The sequence below is a fragment of the Setaria viridis genome, chromosome 8, assembly GCF_005286985.2.
Source record: "Setaria viridis chromosome 8, Setaria_viridis_v4.0, whole genome shotgun sequence".
NCBI lineage: Eukaryota > Viridiplantae > Streptophyta > Magnoliopsida > Poales > Poaceae > Setaria > Setaria viridis.
In genome coordinates, this window is record NC_048270.2 from 723,812 (window position 1) to 745,157 (window position 21,346).

Below are 21,346 nucleotides of genomic sequence, written 5' to 3' on the forward strand. Positions count from 1 at the left end.
GACACATGATCAGAGTATTACGATGGGTATCCAAGGCCACTGCCTAGCTACCTGCTGGGACCATGCTACAAGTCACTCCGTCCGTTTATTTTTTTTTTCAGTGACAGAACTACTCGGATCCGTTTCATCTCAAGAAGGAACAAAAGAAACTGCAGTGTATTACTCAATCCTCGCGTGATGAACAATGCACATTGTTAGCATTACGACGCTCAATTGACGAAAAACAAGCGTACGTGTACTCAGTTGTATGGCGCGTCAAATAATTTTTTTGGTGTGTATTATATATTTTTGTTTTTAAAAAAATGATGGCGTGCATAAACTTGAGGCGACAAGAGATACGTCACTGTACTGCAGCCCAGTCCAGTAGTGCTGGTTGTTAGAGACCAAGCCCAGTCAGTACTGAGGCTCCAGGCCCAGGACAACGAAGGGAACCAGGCCCAGCGCTGTATTTGTCTTTGTGATTCAGACTGAGAACTGGACAGGATAAGTAGGCGTTCATCCGATTGCTCCAACGCATGTCAATCACCTGTGATAATGGCGGCAGAGTATGCATAAACATTTCATCTCAGACCTCCAGTAAAGGACAAAGATAGGAAGTTCAGCTTAAGCGCATATACTGCTTCCAACTAAAAAGTTCATGAAGATATGAATCAAGATCAACAGTTTGCTCCAGCAGCACAATCTGGTGAACTTTTTTTTTTTGAGACTACAATCTGGTGAACTAAAACTAGTAGAAAAAAGCACACTGCATCCATCTCCCATAACAACAACATCTAATAGCTATGTAATGACTTATTAGTTCTGTACAAACTGAAATTGGCATGCATGCAACGAGCAGGTGAAATGTCCAGCTTCCTTGCCAACTGCTGTTCATGCTGTTCAAGCATGCTTTAGCTACTACGAGTAGTTGCTATTTGCTACAGTAGATGACATTGATCGTGCGCATGCACACTGACCCCAACGACGTATCCTAACCCATCTCTAGCTCCGATTCCCGATGCTATTCCTGCGGACCTGATCTGGCCGTGGCGGCCTTCCCGCCGCCGGCAGGCCATCGGCGCCCAGGCCCAGCTCCGCCGAGATCATGGCCCCCGGCCTGGCGTAGGACTGCAGCACCAGCACGGACGCCATGGTCTGGAAGTCCCTCGACGCCAGCAGGTCCCCGATGGGCCCCAGCTCCGGGCACTCGCTCCACTCCGCCATCCCCGCCGTCAACCCCGGCAGCCCCGGCGTCTTCCCCACCACGAACAGGTTCTTCCCCAGCGCCTCCACCTCCCTCACCTGCGCCACCATCTCGCTCGCGTTGAACACCCCCCGCTCCCGGTACTCCACCCCCGCGCCGCCGCCGCCGGCGGCGCTCATGCCGTTGGCCCTGTCCAGGAACTCCCGCAGGCACGCGTCGTCGGCCTTGCGCTCCTTGAGCGCGTCGAACTCGCTCCCCGCGAAGCTTCCTCCCTTCTGGACGAAGCGGAGCACGGTGAGGTCGATGGCCGGGTTGTGCACCATGCGCGTCGCCAGCGCCACCACCTCGCGGTCGTCGCGCCCGCCGAAGAAGAGCGCCGCCACGCGGGTAGTGCACCCGGCCCCCGCCACGCCGCCGAGGCCGCGGTCCACGAGCACCCCCACCGTGCACGGCGAGAACCGCTGGATGCTCTGGTTCAGCGGCTGGATCGCCGGGTTGAACACCTCCAGCCCGCCGTCCACCGACCGGTGCTTGTGGAACGGCAGCACGATCAGCGCCGCGTGCCGGTCCTCCGCAGCGGACGTCACGTCGTCGTGCATGCTCACGTACGGCGACACCGCCGCCACCGTGCGCGCCGTCACGCCCGCCGCGTTCTCCTCGTACGCCATGAAGGCGTGGGAGATGTGCTTGAACTGCTGCTCCACCTGGCTGCGCCCGTGCGCCGAGTGCTCTAACGACGATGACGGTGCTGACGCGTTGATCAGGAGCAGTGCCGACGACCGCCCGGCGAACTCGATCAGGTGCAGCGCCTGCACTGCCACCGGCGACCGCTCCGAGGGCGACGCCACGTCCAAGAGAGTCAGGAGCGCCGGCACGTCGCGCGGCATGTGGACGCACGCCAGCACGTGGAACTCAGCGTTGGGCTGGGGCCACGCGATGGTGCGCCGCTTGTAGAACACGAGCCTCCGCGCCGGCTTCACAACCATGGCCAGCAGCGGCGTCACCAGCGCCGTGATCAGCGCCGACATGAACACCAGCACCGTGAACGACTGGTCGCTCATGATCTTCTTGTTCTTCCCGATGTTGAGGATGACGAGCTCGATGACTCCCTTGGTGTTGAGCAGCAGCCCGATGGAAATGCCGTCGTGCAGCGGCATGCCGAACACGCCGGCCACGCTCACCGCGGATACAACCTTGAGGATCGCCGCGGCCAGCGCCGCCGCCATCAGCAGCACCGCCGCTGGTGTGCTGGTGATCTTGGCGGTGTCCGTGCGGAGGCCGCTCATGGCGAAGAAGAGCGGCAGCAGCGTGCCCACCACGAAGTCCTCCACCTTCTCCACGATGGCCACGCCGACCGGCCCGTTGGGCACGGCGAGGCCGAACACGAAGGCGCCGAAGATGGCGTGCGTGCCCCCGGCGTCGGCCACGAGCGCGGCGACCATGACGCCGACGAGCACCGAGCACTCCTGCAGCTCGGTGACCACCTCCCCCTCGGCGACGCGGCGCGTCAGGCGCAGGAGCATCGGGCGGACGACGAGGTAGCTGGTGCCAACGATGAGGAAGCCCGACACGAGCGTCCAGAGGCACGGGACCATGCCGTAGCGCACGTGCGCGAGCGCGGTGGCGACGGTGAGCCCGGCCCACGCGAAGGTGTCGTTGATGAGGGAGGCGGAGATGGAGAGCTGGCCGACGTCGGTGCCGGCGAGCTTGAGCTGGGCGATGTTGCGCGCCAGCACGGAGAAGGCGGTGGAGCAGAAGGTGGCGCCGAGGAAGACGGGGAACGAGAGGCTGTTGATGAACTGGGCGCCCGTCCTCCTGGAGTCGTCGGTGCTGACGGCGACGTAGCCGGCGGCGGCGCCGACGAGGAAGGGCGGGAGCGCGGAGGAGGCGGCAAACCAGAAGCTGCGGAGGCCGGCGCGGAGCACGGTGTGGAGCTCGATCTCGACGCCGATGGTGAAGGTGTAGTAGATGAGGCCGAGGAGGGACATGGACTCGAGGATAAAGAGGCTGCGGACGGGGAAGGCGATGTCGGAGAAGTGGGGGAGGCGGCCGAGCACGGAGGGGCCGAGGAGGAAGCCGGCGAGGATCTCGGCGATGTAGCGCGGGAGGCGGAGCGGGGAGAGGAGGAGCGCGACGGCGCGGGTGGTGGAGGTGATGAGGATGATCTGGAAGAGGAGCAGCGGGAGGGAGAAGTCCATGGGGCTGTCCCCCGTCCAGATGCCGCTCATCGTGATCTTGCTCGGGTAGAAGCACAGCAGGTCTGACCGGTCCGCCGACATGATGTGCTTCCAAAGCTCCGCCAGCGGGTCGCTCACCGCCGCCGCCGCCATCGTCTTCCTAGCCGGCGATGACTACCGGTTATGGGATCGATGCGCCGGGGAAGGAGAGAATGAATTGAAGCGCGTGGGCGTGGGGTGAGGAGTGATCCATGGCCATGGGAGGAAGGAGCTGCTGCTATTTTTGTCTGCAGTGGGAATGGGACACTGCATGCATGCACACGCACTTGCATTTTGTTTGGTCTGTGGTTGTGAGCTCTGCATGGAGATCAGGTACACCACTCTCGATCCGATTCAGCCTCTCTTCGGTCCAAGCCAGTAGCCGCCGCTTTTCTTCTTCTTGCATCGGTCCTCCTGAAGAGGAAGGCGTCGGAGGAGGGATCCTGGAGCTGAAGAAGGAGTTGAACTGTCTCATGGATCGCCGGAGGAAGGACCGCATGGCGGGGAAAGGAGGCCCAGCCGGAAAGGATATCACGGCGGCGGAGGTGTGCCAGCCGGCCGAGGCCCCTGGGAAGATGAATAAGAAGAAGGTGGTCGCCGCCTCGTCGATTACATGATTGTAAATCCCTACGTGCCCTGGTATGGCTTCCGTGAAGAGATGCTGCCCAAGCTCCACCTACAGCTGGAGCCATGCCAAACAGGACCTAAGATGGAACCATTGTTCAGAACCGAACCGAATCTTTCTCTGGCTCTCTGGTTCCCCTAGTATAGTAAGCGAATACTATGCCAAAGAAAAGGCTATCTGTGACAAGAAATTGGAGTACGATCTGGCCCTCATCAAGCAATATGTAACCAAGGGCTACGCATAGGACTATGCAGAGGTCACCGATGACGAGGATGAGGATATTTAATTAGGCTAGGAATTGAAGCAAAGGGGCTCACTAGTTCAATATTCCTTCCCCAAGAAGTCCACGCGAGCTGGGCTTAACCCAGGCCCCCGCATCAGCTCCCCCGCGGGTAACGCGTGCTGCCGCCACCAACCCACCCCCCTTGCCTCTGTGCCACCTCGCCGCCGCCGGAGGGGGTCGCCGGAAGCCTGTGTGGCTCCCGAGGACAGTGGCGGCAGGGCAACTCGGCCGGTGAGGGTCCTATGCGTCGGGGCGGGATGGCGCAAGGAGAGGCCGGGCGGCGCGCCGGAGCAGCGGTGACATCCCGGATCCAACCCCGCCGTGGGCGGATCCGGCTTCCCTATCCTTGGATCCACCGCCCCTGACGCCCGCCGCTAGCGATGTCTCAAAGAGCGTCGAGGTGCGCGGTGGCCGAGCGTCGGCCGTTCACCAAGCCGGTCGAGATCCCAGCTGCCTCCTGTGCATGGGCCGACGAGCAGGAGGTGTTCCGGGGGGTAGGAAGACCAGGTCGGCGAGGTGGTGCCGCTGCACGTGCTGCTATGGCGGAGTTGACGGCTGCTGGTGGGATCTTGGTGGGTGGCGCGCGAGGATGAAGGCTAGACAGCCGGCGCGGGCAACGGAGGTGCGCCGGTTAGGAGCGAAGCGCGGCGGTTGGGTGGAGCGCACGGCGATCGGGAGGAGCGCATGGCTAGGAGGAGTGTGAATGGGAGGCGCGCGGCGACCAGGAGGAGCGCGTGGCCAGGAGGTGCGTGGCTGGGAGTGCGCGCGGCGGCCGGGAGGCGCGCCAAGGTCGGGAGGAGCGCAATCGGGAGAGTGCGTGGCGGCCGGGAAGTGTGTGTGGTCAGGAGGAGCGCGCCGCAAGCCAGGTGGTAGTGGAACAGCAAGCGGACGCGTGGTGGCGGTAGGGAGGTGTAGGCGGTGAAGGGCGCTGTGCGTGGGTAGCTGTGGAGGGCGGTGATAGAAACGGAGGTGGAGATATGGTGGCATGGTGAGTGGAGGCGTAGCGGTGGCGTCACCTCGGCTGGGTTGCTGTAACAGTGGTCCGGGAGTGCCGAACCATGTACGTGCAGCGAGGGGTTGTATTGCTCCGGGCGAAAACCCTCATCGGCCTTCGTCCTGGTGGACATGACGATGACGTCCTAGAACGTCGTCTTTCCTGTTGGGGGCGTCATGTTGGAATTACGACCCTGCTGCACGGGGTTTTCTAGGTGAAAATCCTGTCCAGATCCTAGACGAGTGATGGCAGCACCATTGGTGTCGTGCCCTCCTTGGAGGCGTCGTCTCCAGAGACCTAACTTGGTTCGTGGCACTGCTAAACCATTGTCATGGGAGGCCAGAGCCGATGGCGGTAACTCCATCACATGGTGAGCTGAATGGGTGTTGCCGAGTCTATGTGCAGGCGATCGAAGTTATGGTGGTAGCCAGGGGTTGTTGCATGGTTGTCGAATTTGGCTGCTTGCAGCGGACCACAGCGGCTGATGTTGCTTGGCAGCGGTCAGTGTGGTCAGCGGCCTGAGCGATGAAAGAATTGGTTTTATGGTCATGGCGGCAGCCTCAATCCCGAAGATGGATCAATTGTAACCGGCGAAGAAATAAGAGAAGTGGCTACTAGACTTGATGAATTAGTGGAAAAAACAGCTGATGGATCCTTCGTGCCTGATCGAGAGAGGGACGAGCTGACAATAACACTTGGAAATCGTGAACACCCTAGACGATGCCAAGGCAAAGGAGTCATTCTGTGGAAGTATGCCTTTCGTCAGCACATTGAATCATATAGAAGTCACCAAAGAAGCAAGGCAGACCAAGCACGACAGCTGCGAGAGTTGCAACAACAAGTAGCAGCAGCAGAGGCAAGAATCGAGGAAATAATAGATGAGCGTGTGGCCCTAGCTCTCAGCAAACATGCCAGTCAACAAGCAGCTGCTGCAGCATCAGGGCCACATGTCGACGTAAGCCCGACTCAGCATCGAAGCAGTGTCGCTTCCACGGAAGCCGCAGCTGGAGGAAACATTGAAGCCGCAGCTGGAGGATGTACTGAGGTCATTGAGGAATGATACCCCATGGACGACATCACAGGGAGAGCCCAGTGTGAGCTTGTTACTCCCGTAAGAAACAAGCTTATAGTGGTGGATTATGGTGTGGTTGAGCAACCGATGCAAAGCCAAACACTACATGCCGTGCAGATTCAAGCTCACTATGCCAAAGTTGGGGTGGACCGAGTGGCCGACGGTTGGGAGGACCTAGAACTGGAGATCCCTGGAGGTACGGGGAAAAGAATCTAGGACAAGCTATCCATGGTTGGATTTAGCGGCCCAAGCGCTTCATAAGGATTACGCAGCCGAATCCCCCGATCTTGGGATCATCTCCTCAAGGCTCAATGGTAAGATCACCTACGCCATCTGCCAGGGCACACTCTCCACTACCAGATAGGTCTCCTAGCGTGAGTGCAGTACCACAAAGGGATCCAAGCATGAGTCCACCTTCCCTTCCTACAAATAAGCGTTCAGTTCCTCCTCCACCTCCACCTCCTAACAAGAAACAGAAGAAGCAGAAGGAGAAAGCACCAGCTAAGAAACTACCTTATGATAAGACAGCCTCGTCCAAGGTTGCAGCGGCTGCTGAGCACGTAATTACTCATTTTTAGAATAAGCTACAATGGAGAAATTTTTCATTTATATGTTATGTTATCAAATTGTAGAAAATAATGTTCATTTCTTGCTAATTCAATAATTTTTCTATATTCTCTAGCTATTCAAAATTTTTACTACAATTTCCACAGCTCAAACTTCACCCTATCCATAGCACCATAGGGGAAGTGCTGCCAGATTTGTGACCATTTCTTGGGGATTGCAATCTTTCAAGTGTTCTAAAGGTTAGAAACTTCATCCTCCGTTGATACATGCATAGTAACAGGGCCGGTCCTAAGATTTGGGAGGCCCGGGGCGAAAGTAAAATTTGGGGCCTTTTAATATAAACATTATACAAATATATATATAAAATAGTACCAATACATAATTAAATGTATCTAAAAGCAATATTCATATAAAATTATTTATACATATTACCTTAAAAGTTTCTTCTAACATTCCTCGATGCAAAGTCACTTATGATAGAGTTTATGTCAATCTCATCCAACAATTTCTTCTCGATGCATAATGTTGCCAAACCATTTAACCTCTCCTGAGTCATTGTTGACCTCAAATAGTTCCTCAATAACTTCAACTTTGAAAAGCTTCTTTCAGCCGATGCGACAGTCACAGGCACAGTAAATAAGAGTCGGTAAGCAATGGAGACATTAGGATAACAATCCACATCTCTGACATGCTCAAAAATCTCCATAGCAGACATTACGTCATCTGGCAAAGTGAATTTCATAATCTTCAATTCAGAAATAAGATCATATACCTCAACATCAGATGAACCATCAAAAGAAAAGGTTTCTGCAAATTTAATGCAACATTCTTCAAGTTCATTATCATTTAATGACTTCAAAGTGCTTGAGCTCATCAAAAATCCAAATATATCTTTAAACACCATGAGTTCTTCAAATCTGTTCTTCAAAGAAGCGATTGCCATATCAACCAAAACAAAAAAATATTCAACTTCAAAAGCCTTCTCAGCTTCAAGAATTTCTTCTTGGCAATTACTTTCATCAAATTGTTTCTTCCTCGTAGCACGACGTTTTTCTGAAAATGATGCCTCCACACCCATATCTGTTGCAATACCTTTGGCGATGATCAGACTGGAAGAAAACCCCTCATTTCTGTAATTCTCAAAGTATTGCATTATACCTTGTATTTGCTTCAAAGTAGAGTCAATGCACATGGCTGGTGATTGCAACTTCTTGCTCACTTTATTTACAGCAAATAAAATAGCATGCCAGATAACCATACCAATTAGAAACTCAAAGCTGCCAAGTGCATCAAATAAATTTTTTGCATCACTTCTATCCTTAGGTTCAACGTCAGAATCATGATGTAACTCAGACAAAGCAGATCTTAACTCAGTAGCTTGATATCTTATTGCTGTAACACTTTTGATTCGACTCTCCCAACGAGTATTGGATAATGATTTCACAGTTAGACTAGGAACATGTTTAAGCAAAATATTCCATCTTTTCGTAGAACCAGCAAATAACACATATATGCGTTGAACAATTCCAAAAAATGAAACAGCTTTCCTACTAGATTTTGCCATATCACAAAGAGTAAGATTTAGACTATGGCACGCACATGGCATATATAATGCTCTTGGATTGATATCAAGTAACCGTGTTTTTACCCCTTTGTATTTTCCTTTCATATTAGAACCATTGTCATATCCTTGACCCCTTATGTCACTAATATTTAGGCCAAATGACTCCATAGATTCAAGCAATACATTAAAAAGCCCCATACCAGATGTGTCATCCACCTTCAAGAACCCCAAAAAGTACTCCTCAATTTTTATCTTGCCATCAGACAAATTAACACATCGAACTAATAAAGTCATTTGTTCTTGATGACTGACATCAGGGGTACAATCTAGGATAACAGAGAAATACTTGGCATCTTTAACAACCTTTATGATATAACTTGTGATATCAGAAGCCAAAAGAGAGATCAACTCATTCTGAATTTTGTGACTAAGATAATGATAATGAATTTCTTTGTTCTGAATACGTCTAAGGTGGTCTTGCATTACCAAGTCAAATTCTGCAATCATCTCAACACAAGCTAAGAAATTACCATTACTATCATTATAAAGCTGCTCACTGCTTCCTCTGAAAGCCAAATTGCGTTTACCAAGAAATTTCACAATGGCTATTATTCTTAACAAAACTTGCCTCAACCGTTCTTTCTCCTTTGTGATTTGCTGCTGCAATTCTTTGTCAATTGTTTCCTTTTTCCGCAGTCTAGCTCTTAATTCATTCTAACTATTCATGTTACTAATATGCTCAACACTATTTTCATGTTCTTTAAGCTTCTCACTGATATGCTTCCAATTTCTTAACCCATCACCTGCTAAGGAACTAGGACTCTTGCTAGTGCTAGACTTGAAGATTTTACAGCAGAAACAAAAAACTTTGTCAACATGCTTTGAATAAACTAACCATTTTCTATCATGTACCTCTCCATTGCTTAATTTTCTAGAATAATGAGCATATGAAAAATGTCTTGAGGCAGCATCTAGAGGAAATTTGATATTTTCTTCTCTTATAGGCCCTTTCTCGACTAATATGTCTCTTGCGTTATTATCAAGATTATCCCAATTTCTTGGATCATAAATATCTGAAGTGTAAATTGGTTCCTCATCAACACTAGCAGACTGTGCATGTGCACTTGATGCATTTATTGTGGTCTGAGAGTCACTTACATTGTTATCATCGACGTTGATGTTAACATTTTCTTCTTGATTCCCATTAGTTGGTTCATCCGCAACAACTATTGCCAACTCATCTGGGTTCGTCGAGGCACCCGTATTACTCTTAGGGTCATGATAACTCTTGCAAAATTTATCCATAGCTCCTCTCTGTGATTCTATCAACTCATCCACACGTCTTTTCCTTTTCCTTTTCTCGCAGCCTGATTCATATTTTCTAGACGACATGATATCCCACAGTGCTGAAATTATTATAAATACACAATAGTTATAAATTGGTTAATATTAAATAACTTGTGATAGTGAATTAATAATTAATGGTATGGAGAATTGGAAAATTGATAATCAAGCAGCCTACCTAGTTGCTGTCGCAGTCGAATAGGAACAACCTGATCTCGTTTCTCGTCGAGCGAGGTTAAACAGAAGTACAGAACCGGAACAAAACCCTCACGAGACACAGCTGACAGCTCTGGAGGGGATCACGGCCACGCGCGGGAGACCGGGAGTGCGACCACCACGCATGCGCGATGCACGGCAGTAGGCGCGCAGCACGCTAGCACGGCAGCAGGTTGCAGAACTTTCGGCGGCGGGCGGCGCTAGGGCCTAGGGGCGACGGGGCGTGTGCGCAGGCCTGCGTGTGCGAATTTGCGATGGCCGATAGGGCCTGTCACCTGTGCGCCTGCCTTTAATTAGGAACCAGAGTTGTGTCGTGACTCGTTATCTTTTCCCTGGGCCTCCGTTGTGACCTGTCTCGCTGACTGCCTAGGGGTGGGGCCCCTGGGATTTGGGGGCCCAGGGCAGCCGCCCCCCCTGCCCCCCCCAGGGCCGGCACTGCATAGTAAACTTCAAAAACTAATCCATATGTATATACTAAGAAAAATTAGATTACGTACTTCAATTCATTTCCTTATTGTTCAAAAATCAATCCATGTGTAATATTTTGTAGATGAATCGGCAATGGATGTACAACGCTGACAAACGTTCCATGGAGGACATTAATGGCTTGCGTGGTTTTCTCGATCAGGCAGAATCCAACAAACTGTCGTTCGGTTTCATTTGTTGTCTGTGCAGAAATTGTAAAAATGAGAAGGATTACACATCCATCAAGACTATTCACGCCCACATATACAGTCCTGGATTCATGGCAAACTATATTATTTGGACCAAGCATGGGGAAAGAGGAGTTATGATGGATGATGATGATGAAGAAGATGATGACAACATGCCTGACTGGATTCAAGGAGGTGCCTTTGCAGATGCTCCAATGGACGAGGTTGAACAAGAGATAGGCGAGGTAGAAGGTCCTCTAGATGAGCTAGGTCAGGTGTTGCAAGATGCAAAGGAAGACTGCGAGAATGTAGAGGAGTCAAAACTGTTCGAGTGCATGAATGTTATTTAATTTACTATGCAATAAATTAATATAATAGCAATTGTAAAATAAAGGAAAAATAAAAAGATGGGTGGGGAATTGAAACAGATTCATGCAACCCCTCTAGTACCGATGCTTAACAACAACCAGCACTAGAGGGGGCATTTTCATTTCCCGCGCTGGGAGACCCTCTAGTACCGGTTGTTTTTAACACCCGGTACTAGAGGGGCTCTAGTAGCGGGGGTAAATTGGAACCGGTACTAGGGGGGTTAAGGGGCGCTCAATGCTCTACTCTTCTAAACACTTAGCTATTTTCAGTACGTGTTGCGCTTTGTTTTCCTCCTCCTGATCTGCCGCCTCTCCACCGCCGTTGCCCCCGTCTGCCGCCTCCGTCGCCGCCCCCCGACACCGATGCCCCCCCCCCGGCGCTGCGCGACGCCATCCCGGCCGGCCCCAACAACACCGCCCCGCCCCGACCCGACGCCGCCACCCCGATGCTGCCGTCCCGCCCTGCCCCCGACGCCGCTGCCCCGTCTCTACCCTATTTTTATTTATTTGATTTTTTTACTGCCGCCCCGACGTTGCCTCCCTATCGACCGCCGCCTACCCCGGCCACGCCCTCCCGACGCCGTGCGACGCCGTCCCGGCCGACCCCGACGGCGCCGCCCCGCCTCCGACGACGCTGCCCTGTCAGCCGCCGTCGCCCGGCCCTGCTCCCCCGACGTACGCCGCCCCGCCCCCAGCGTGCGCCCTGCAGACTCGCGCTGACGTAAGCCCGCACAATATGATATATGTATGCACAATATGTCTATATACAAATATTTGTAGTATTATTCATATATGTGTATGCACAATATGTATATATATAATATTATCTCAAATGCTATATTAAAGATAAATAGAACTTTCTATAAATTACCATATTAGAACTAGTATACGTAAAGGAAACAAATACGAAATACAAATATAGACTAAAGGAACATAAATAAAAAAAGAAAGAAAAAAAACTTGTACCGGTTGGGATACCAACCAGTACTAAATGGCTTCCCACGCGGGGAGGTGCCCTCCTAGTTATTTGAACCGTAACTAAAGGGTCCCCCTCTAGTACCGATTGGCCAGTACCGCATGCACAACCGGTACTAGAAGGGGGTTATGAACCGGTACTAGACGTCATTTTTTCCGGTAGTGATTGCTGAGTCGGCATCATCGTCTTCACTGCAAGAAAACGACCAAGGTTCTCCTCCTGCCTTACTCATTTCTTTCTTATCTTGTTTTTTTTCATATCACTACAGTAAGTTGCAGTTATTATCTGTTGCATGTTCTTGACTGTTTTTCTTTGCTGATAGCAGCAACCGTATCCAACATCTTGCAAATGTCTTTACTCTGCTGAAACTTACTGGATCTTTGGCCTGAATGTACACATTATGTATCTTATTGTTGGAATCCTGCATATCTCTATTTGAAAATGCATATCCATATTTGAAAATGCTAGATAGATGCCATGTTGTTTATCGTTAATCATTCAGCGCTTACAGCTTCGTTTTCTCCACCAATCATCATTCATCAATATGTACATATCTACATGATTTAAGTGTACTTGCCAACTCCAAATAACGACCGGGTCATTTTCCCAACACCTTCATCATTCATTCTTTACCTAAGCACTCAGTTTATCAAAGTTCGAGTATGGTTCCTTGTGTGCATTGCGTCGCATGCTGAAAGGTAAATGTAGAAATGATGGCTGAAATTGGTATTTTTTTGGCTTTACAAATTATAGGACACCCTTTTCCTTAAAATAAAATAATGAAAATTTGCATGCTGTTGTCACGAGGGTTGTTGATAGCTGTAATCTGTTTGCAACATCATGCTACTTGCCCTGTATCCTGGCCTAATTTGTCTCCATCCGAGTAAAGCTATAAAAGCAATAAATATTTCTTCTTATTTTTGTTCGCAGTGGATGTAATGAAGCCTGGAACAACTGAGGAATGCAAAGATTTGTTGGAAAATTAGACAACTGCATGATTAAATTCCGAACTAGATTTATCATAGCAAGAATAAAACCTAGCATGCACATCTCTAACATACTAGGCAACAACAAGCACGACTTCATGTTCTCAAAAAATATGCTAAAATAGGAGATCAGATCACGGCATACGTACTTAACGGGTGCAACTATGACAACAAGTGGTGCTGACGGAATGACGACGATGTTGCGGGCGGAGCGTAGCAGATGTCGTCGAAGATGATGGCCCGCTGCAACGCCGGACTTGGATGGAAGACGAGCCGTGGTGAAGACCTTGAGCAGTCGCGCGGAGCGCTTCCTAAAAACCTTATTCGCCCTTTGCCGGTGTATGATCACAAGAGCGAGAGGTTCTGGAGACCTGCTCTCCCGTTAGCCGGTGCACGCCGACGCTCAGGATGGAGTAGACTATGGTGGCGGCGCAGTAGCGAGAAGAGGCAAAAACCCTAGCTCGATTAGATGTATTTGCGGTAGAGGACGATAGGTCATATATATAGGAAAGCTCACGATCTCACGTCGTGATTGTGATCTAAATCGATTAGGCTTCCATATATCTCGCTGACTTAAAGGTCAAGTAATCAAAAAATAAAATGGCAAAAGGAAACCACGCCACCGCAAGGTTGGAGGCTGGATTTCGGTGGACCATTCACGCAGGTGTCATGTGGCGGAACCGCCCAACTTAAACTGGCTTAAGTGCACCTAATCACTGTCAGAACAACAATTATCCGAAATGCACTTAAAACAGTATAAGTCCGGTAGTCCGTCGAGTGTCTCTAGGACTCCTCGAAACATCCACGACGTGATCCATAGCCATACATCAGGATCACTTCCACGATGGGAACATACATATCGAGGTGCGAATTATTACAAACCATAGTTTGAAACAAACTTAACAATGCAGGTTAAGCAGTTCTAAGAGTTTAAAACATAACTGGTCTAGGCAAGTTAAACAACTGAGTTTTATTTCTAGGGTATTGTGAGACTCGTAAAAATACCCTAGTTCTTCGGGACTTCTCCCTCGGCGGACTCCTGCTGAGGTTCTGAAATAGCAACGAAGGATTCCCTGGGTACTCAGCAAGACTAACCTGATTAACCAATATAGATAGTTTTTCCAAAACTGAATGATAGCTGTTTAGTGTACTGACTGACTACATTTTGCAGAAAAGAGCTTACTATAAGTGGAACCTTAGTTTTATCTTTTATTTCAGATTGAGTTTGTTACCTGACCAGTCTAGATGGTAAAAATATTTTTGCAACTAGATGGAACTAAGTCATATAGCATATTTAATTTCGAAAAAATGTTGCATTCAACTGGATTACACTACGATGCTTAACGGTGATCAAGTGCATTCATAAACGAGAATTGCGATGATCCGGATCAATTTACATCCTGTAGGAGATACCCTGACCACCAACTATGTACAACTATCCGGGTTGCACATAACAACCTTTCGATTAGTTGTACCCAAAGATTGGGAATATGACTACCCGAACAAAAGGGACGCACCCCCACATGGGACCCCACGTCTGGCCTGATCTCCATGTGAGTTTCCGGTTACGCCCCTGCCATTCTCCAGCACGACAAGCACGGGTACGAAATATTCCTGATCAGAGAGCCAACTAACCTACCGGGCTTTACTGGTCCCATACCCAGTAAGCAACCAGGTAAAACTCACTTGATCAAAGGTTAAGACAACGATCGGGCCTTAACCAACTTAACTTAGCAGACAGAACTACGATTTCTAGCTTCTGTCCACATTTCCAAATTTCAGGCTATTTCTTTGATTAACATGTATGACCAAATTAACCTTAGAGTTGAGCAACTAAGTTGCTAGAGAGCATCTAAGCATTGCTAAGCATAGGATAGTTACTAATTAGTTGAACAAGTGGCAAAAATGTCCTGAAAGACAAGGTATGATTATGCATAAAAGTGGATTGCAATCAACTCCTAGGTTTAGTGCACTCACAAAGAAAATAACCAATAATTGGACACATGAAATAATAACTCCAAAATAGATAGGCATAGATGCACCGGGGCTTGCCTTGATCTGTAAAAAGGTTAGTGTCGTCTGATGGTCCGGCTTCACAGGGGATCAACTCAACAATCTCCTTAAACTCCGAAGGTTCTTCACGTAAATCCAAGAATTCCACTTCTGGAGCTTCAGTGTCTACGATTTAGTACATGCAGGAGTTAGAGATGTAAACTTTTGAACACATGACTATACAACTTTCCTTCATGATAAAGTTGCAAGCCAACAAGTGACTATACAACCTATCTTCATGATAAAGTTGCAAGCCAACACTAAACTACCCATAAAGATTAACCCACCATTTTTAATCTCTTTACTAACCTATCTTAGGCCCTTTTCTTTTATTTTTAGAAAGCATTATAAATATTTTCTAATCTCAAAACTTAATTCCTATAGTTTAATAATAATTTATGAATAAGAAAACATTATTCAAAATTTTATGCATTTTATAAAGGTTAAGCATTTATTTAAATACCTTAATCAAAAGGCATTAAATAAATACCTAAATTTTATTATTTTGCCTAAGGTTTAAAAATTTAATGCATAAAGGAAAATAAAACAATCCTAACAAAATTAGTTTCACTATTTTTGGACATTTCTAGAATTTCCCGTGAATTAAATGGTGAAAACCGGATTTAAACTATTTATCTACAAAAGGGAAAACTTATGATTATCCAAACCCCTGGAAAAACCTTTTACACTCGCCCCGTATCTACCCCTGCGACTGACCTACGGGTCCCAAGGCTCGGGCCCTCCCCTCTCTCTCCCTAAAGACCCTCTTCAAACCGGCCCGCCCCTTACTCCCAACCACCGACGCGTGGGCCCCCCTGCGGCAGACCCTCTTCTACCACGCACCAGGGGCAGGGCACGGCGGGTAGGGGCGGCAACTCGCCGGCGGCGTGGCCGGGCCGGGGAGCATCCCCAGGCTGCGGCGCACCTGCGGGTAGCGGCGGTCCCCCTGGAGGCGGCCTGAGCCGGGCCCTCCACAGAGGCGGCGGCCATGGACTGAGGCCGGCTGGCGCGGAGCACGGCGGTGGCGCAAAATCGGCTATCGATGCGACCTACGGCCTCTACACGACCCAGCTACACTCTGAGGATCAAACAATCGAGGGAAAAGGGTTGGCACGGAGGAACCCACCAGAGGATGGTGATGGCGGCGGGCGGATAGAAACGGCGGCGATTCGGGGCTCGCTGGCGGGGAGCTGGGAAACGGAGGGGGCGTGGGGTGTTGGCGAGGTGTTGGTGGGGCTTTGGGCGGAAGGAATCGAGGAGAGGGACGACGGAGCTGCAGGTTTGGCCGGCGACGGCGCTACTATGCTCTGCTCTCGGTCGAGGAAGAAAAAGGAGCGGTGGCCCGGTAAAAGGATAAGTGCGACGGCGGGAGCAGTAGATATACGAAGTCTTTACCGTGCGCATGGGTGCCACCTCGGCTAGCTGGTAGGCTTGCGTGGGCGCCGACGTGGCCCGGCGCATCGCGCTGGCCGGCGGGCGAGAGTGCCGGTGGTGGCACGACTCTGTCTCCTGCTCGTTTCCCGCCTTCCTTCGTCAGGCACTGTAACAGAGCCATTTGCCCTTCTTTTGACTCGATTTGAGTAGCTCAAACTTGCCCCATATGGTTCAAACCTCATCTATTGGTGTTCTATAACTAACAAAAATTCCATTTTGCACATGAACTTTTATACCTTTTACATTAGATTTCTCTAAATTTTTCTGGAAACATGGCCATCCACTGCTGTTTTCAGACTTAGAGAATTTATTTCAGCAACTCGGCTGAAATCTGCTTATTTGCCGATTTTGAGCTTCATTTTAAATTTGAGTCCTCCATTTCCTCTGGCCAACAACATCTCACTTAGCTTTTCCAAGGACCATATTCCACTAATGTTCAAAAAAATTTGCCCACTTATATGAATAATTATGCAAAAACTAATTCCAAAGTTGGGTACTCATTATGATTTTTCAAAATCGGGTATTTTTCGGACGGGGAATAGTAACTCCGTTAATTCCTTTTTTAAAAAAAAATTCAAATTTGACTTTGAGTCAAATTACCTTCCTTATGCTCCAAAGCTCATCATTAACTCTTTATTGACATCCTTAGGCCGTCATTAACACGAGGTGTTCATGTCGCGCGCCCGTGCCCTTTGCCCCACCCAGCCCGGCGAGGCAAGGCGTGGCGAGCAAGCGCTCGCATGTGGAGCTTTCCTGCTCTCCCCACACACATAGCTTGGAGAAGTGGAGACAGCCTCCATATTTATGTTGGCCATCCTGCTCCTCCACTAGCAATGTGGGACTAAAGATTTACACCACTCTAACCACTTGCTAATGGCCACATGGACCTTTAAGATTTATTTGAAATTTCTGAAATTGTAATGGGCTAAGCCCATTATTCCATCAAGATTGACATGTTCAAGGGTTCGATGTGGCTCGCGGCGGACAAGTGGGGAATTGTGAAGGCTGCTGAAAGCCCAGCTGAGTTCTCCGTGAAGGAGGACAACAACCTGTCCTTGATTGAGTTTGAGCTAGTGATCGTGGTGGAGTGAAAACCTTTGTGTAGGAGGTGGCATGTTATGTTATGTTGCCGAACCTATTTGTAGCAAAAAAAAAAAAAAACAAATCGTGGTTGATGTTATCCTCCTATGCGTTGGAGGTTGACCGGTGGTGTTTATTTATCAAAGTCAACTGGTCCACATCTCTGAGATAGATTGCAGTGTGATGTAGCCCATCATCGTTGGACCTGTCATAATGCCTTGTTGCCTATTTGCTGACGTCGTTGGGTTGCATATTGCCCTGATGGTTTTTGTTTTGCTTTGCCTTGCCTCGCTGCAACATGACTCGTGGTTCCCGTGTAAAGTTTGTTACGAAGCGCCATACAATCTGCGTTTGAGTTGCTTGTGTGGTGATTGGTGAATGAACTCTAGTACATTGCTGCAGCTGCGGCTGTTGGTTGAATGGAGCTTGGTGCTATAGGTATCAGGTGATCTGAATAGGATGCACAAATGGGCTATACACGTAATTAAGCAACAGCGAAACCAAAGCACGCCAATTGCGGATGTTCCACAAGGGAAGGGAATACAAGCAATCTGGGTTGGAGTCGTGGATTAACGGTGGTGCCCCTTGACCCTCACGTACCCGCCACACAGCTAGGCTCGCAATCTCTGTACGTCCAGGGCTCCAGGCCAAGCCAAACAGGATGATCCATCTGACATTGCCTTTGCCTCAGGTATACACGAACAATCATCATCAATAGCACACGGGTGAACCGGTTACGTGTAGCTCTCACGCGCAGACGGAGGCTTCCAAGCGGTGGGAACCCCCTCTTTCTCTCTCTCCGCTTCTCCTGATGCGAAGATAACTTGATGACAGAACGATTCATCTGCTCTTCAGCGCAAACCGCTGGGAGAAGAGGTATGCTCTTTTCACAACGTAAGATAAATTTTGTCAACATGCTATTGTGATATGTGGGAATTTTGTTGGAGTTATATACTGTATTATGTGCACAATGATTCAGGGATTGCTAAAACCGTGGAGCTGTTTCATTTGGTTTGTTACATGCAGAGCTTTGATGGAAAGCAAGCTACTCGGTGGAACAACTCTCATTGTAGACCGTTACTCTTATTCCGGAGTAGCGTTCTCAGCTGCTAAAGGGCTTGACATTCAATGGTGCAAGGTGAGCTTGGTAACATTGGGATGTATAATGATTTTCTGCCTTTGCATAAATACCTGGAAGTTGACAAGTGATGTCTGTACTATTTCAGGCTCCAGATGTTGGACTTGTAGCTCCAGATCTTGTAATTTAAATGGATGTACAACCAGAGGTATTCTGTTTATACTCACTCGGTCTATGGTGTTCCATCATGAAGGTGTTCTAGATTTTTTAGTTTTATTGTGCTTATGGTGTGTAATGCATTTGACTTGTGTTACATTAGTTACACACTGTAGGATGATGGCCATTGTTCGGCCTTAACCCAATCAAAATAATGTTTACATATAGAACTCGGTGATGAACTGATGATGATGTACTTAAGGTCGCACTGTATGGATTTCTGTCTTGAAACGCTAAAATCAATCCATTTATTTCTGAAGCCTTTTGCTGCTGAGAACTTTTTGTTCAGAAATTTTCTTTGCCCACCCACCTATAATGCTTTATATCAGCCTGTATGCTAAATTGATTTTCGATGTTATGTGTCACCTAATCCATGCTTCAATAGTTTACATTGATTGTCCTCCTGCGTCATTATGGTATGTGAAATTATTGCTACAGAAAGCGGCTGAAAGAGGGGGCTATGGAGGTGAGCGCTATGAAAAGATTGAATTCCAAAAGAGAGTTGCAGATCATTATCATTCACTCCGTGAATCGACATGCAAGGTAACTTAGTTTCTGCAAAATCACCACTTTGTGTTTGCTTTGCCTCTTGTGCTAGTGAGTAGTGACTAGTGAGTGAAGTTCTATGTGCCAAACCCAAGGAACCAGAGTGGCAACCTATTTTCTCTATATATTCTGTTCAACTTTCCACGATCAATTTGTGACCGCTAATATTTCTAATTTGCTATGTGCCAAATAGAAATTCCATAGTAGGTGAGAAGCAGTCCTTAATGTAAATTTTGATTATTTCTTTTGACAGTGCTCAGGGCCACAATACATGCTGTTTTTGTTAACCAGTTCTCGAATGGATCCCAATATCGCTTCACATTTGTGTTTTTGAAGGTTGTTGACGGTTCCCTTCCCATGGAGACCGTTGAGGAACAGCTGAGAGAACTGGCTACGAACTGCATTCAAGAGTGTCAAGAGAAGCCACACTTACCAATCTGACTTGGGGAAGCGCCACCAAGAAACGCACAGCTCAGCACAAGCTGATGCATACCTTGTTGCACGTTGTGTGATCCACCCTTGCTGGTGATGAGAAACTAAGCATCTGGCAGCGCTTTCATTTGCCATTTGCTGTATCAATGTCCCGAGTGCAATATACATTTCGACATTTAATTGGTGCTTTCAGATAGGCTTATTTTATCCGCTGGAGTTCGGGTTGCGTTGTGATGCGGAACACGCGACGATACGAAACACGACTTTCAAGTTTCATCATGTTGCTGGACTGAACAAATTTTTGTAAAGGCATGCGTCATCACTCGAAGCAATAAACTACTAGCATTTGAAATCTTATTTTTTAAATCGATGTTCTTTACTTCCCAGGTGGTTGCACAAACAGTAAACATACGCAGGAAAGATGCACGTAACATCTATAACGAAGAGCATACCATGGCCTTCATGGAACATGGTAAAACATCAAGTCTACGATTCAGAAGTCAAGGATAAACCACCAAGGGTACGTTTTGGTTTTACTACTGATAACACAAGTATAGCTCGCGGTGCACCTTGGCACAGGTAGTACTTGCAGGGCCTCAGTTACACATAACTGTCGATCAGAGACTTCCTCATGTCATCGACGATCGCTTGAAGACACTCTCGATGACCGAGAGCTCGGTGGCTGTCGTGTCTGAGCCACAGAAGGCAGTCCAGTCGTTCACGGTCATGCTTGCAGCAATGACCTCGCTGCCTCTGTTCACGGTTCCAGCGACGAGAGTGGAGAGCTCATCAAGGTTTTCAATGGATGTGTGAGCAGGGGCGGATCTGAGCCCCGGGCTGCAGCCCGGGGCGAGGCCCAAGAGTAGTGGGAAGTTTCTTCATAAAATTGGCAAAAAAAGGCTTCCTGACCCATTAGCCCACCCCGAGAAGAAGTCAGCCCAGCAACTGACCGTCGCCCTAGCCCAGCAAAAATCGCACTCGGCCGGCTCCCGTCCGCCCACACCCCCCGACTCGCCGCCTCCCGTTCCCGTCCCAAGAACTCCCGACCGCCCTGCGCCCACGCGTGACCGCGTCCCGCCGTCTCCGGCTCCCCGCCGGCCGCACGCCGCACCTCCACCGGCCGCGCACACGGCGCATCCCTGGCGGCCGTGCGCCGCCACCCGCGCAGTAACCAATGCCCTTGTACAAATGCCCCATAATCTGCATTGTCCACATCACCTTTAACTTTATGAACAACCAAATAGCATATTTTGCTTAGGCTTAATAAAGAGATGATGTATTTAAAGGATTTTACACTTGTACTTAAAACTTTTACCCTGTTGTGATATTCATAACTTTTCAATGCAGCTGAAATGGTCAGAAGACAAGCTCTCTTTCCTGGTGACTCTGAGTTGCAACAGTTGCTTCCCATTTTCAGGTATGTTTTCCCTTCTGCATTCAGACGTTGGTGCCATAATATGA

General features: G+C 48.9%; 1 protein-coding gene and 1 pseudogene across 1 annotated transcript; one reads left to right on the top strand and one right to left on the bottom strand.

The window, feature by feature from the left end:
* Positions 1-760: 760 nt before the first annotated feature.
* On the bottom strand, positions 761-3,632 carry LOC117866914 (cation/H(+) antiporter 15). The gene has a single exon (XM_034751212.2). It carries the CDS (start codon positions 3,511-3,513, stop codon positions 982-984), a length of 2,532 nt encoding a protein of 843 aa, XP_034607103.1. The 5' UTR covers positions 3,514-3,632; the 3' UTR covers positions 761-981.
* A 14,804-nt stretch (positions 3,633-18,436) lies between these two features.
* LOC117833179 (thymidylate kinase-like) lies at positions 18,437-20,084 on the top strand (annotated as a pseudogene).
* Positions 20,085-21,346: the final 1,262 nt, after the last annotated feature.

Excerpts from the sequence above, each read along its gene's own strand:
- LOC117866914 (XM_034751212.2), bottom strand. The coding sequence starts at position 3,513 with ATGGCGGCGGCGGCGGTGAGCGACCCGCTGGCGGAGCTTTGGAAGCAC.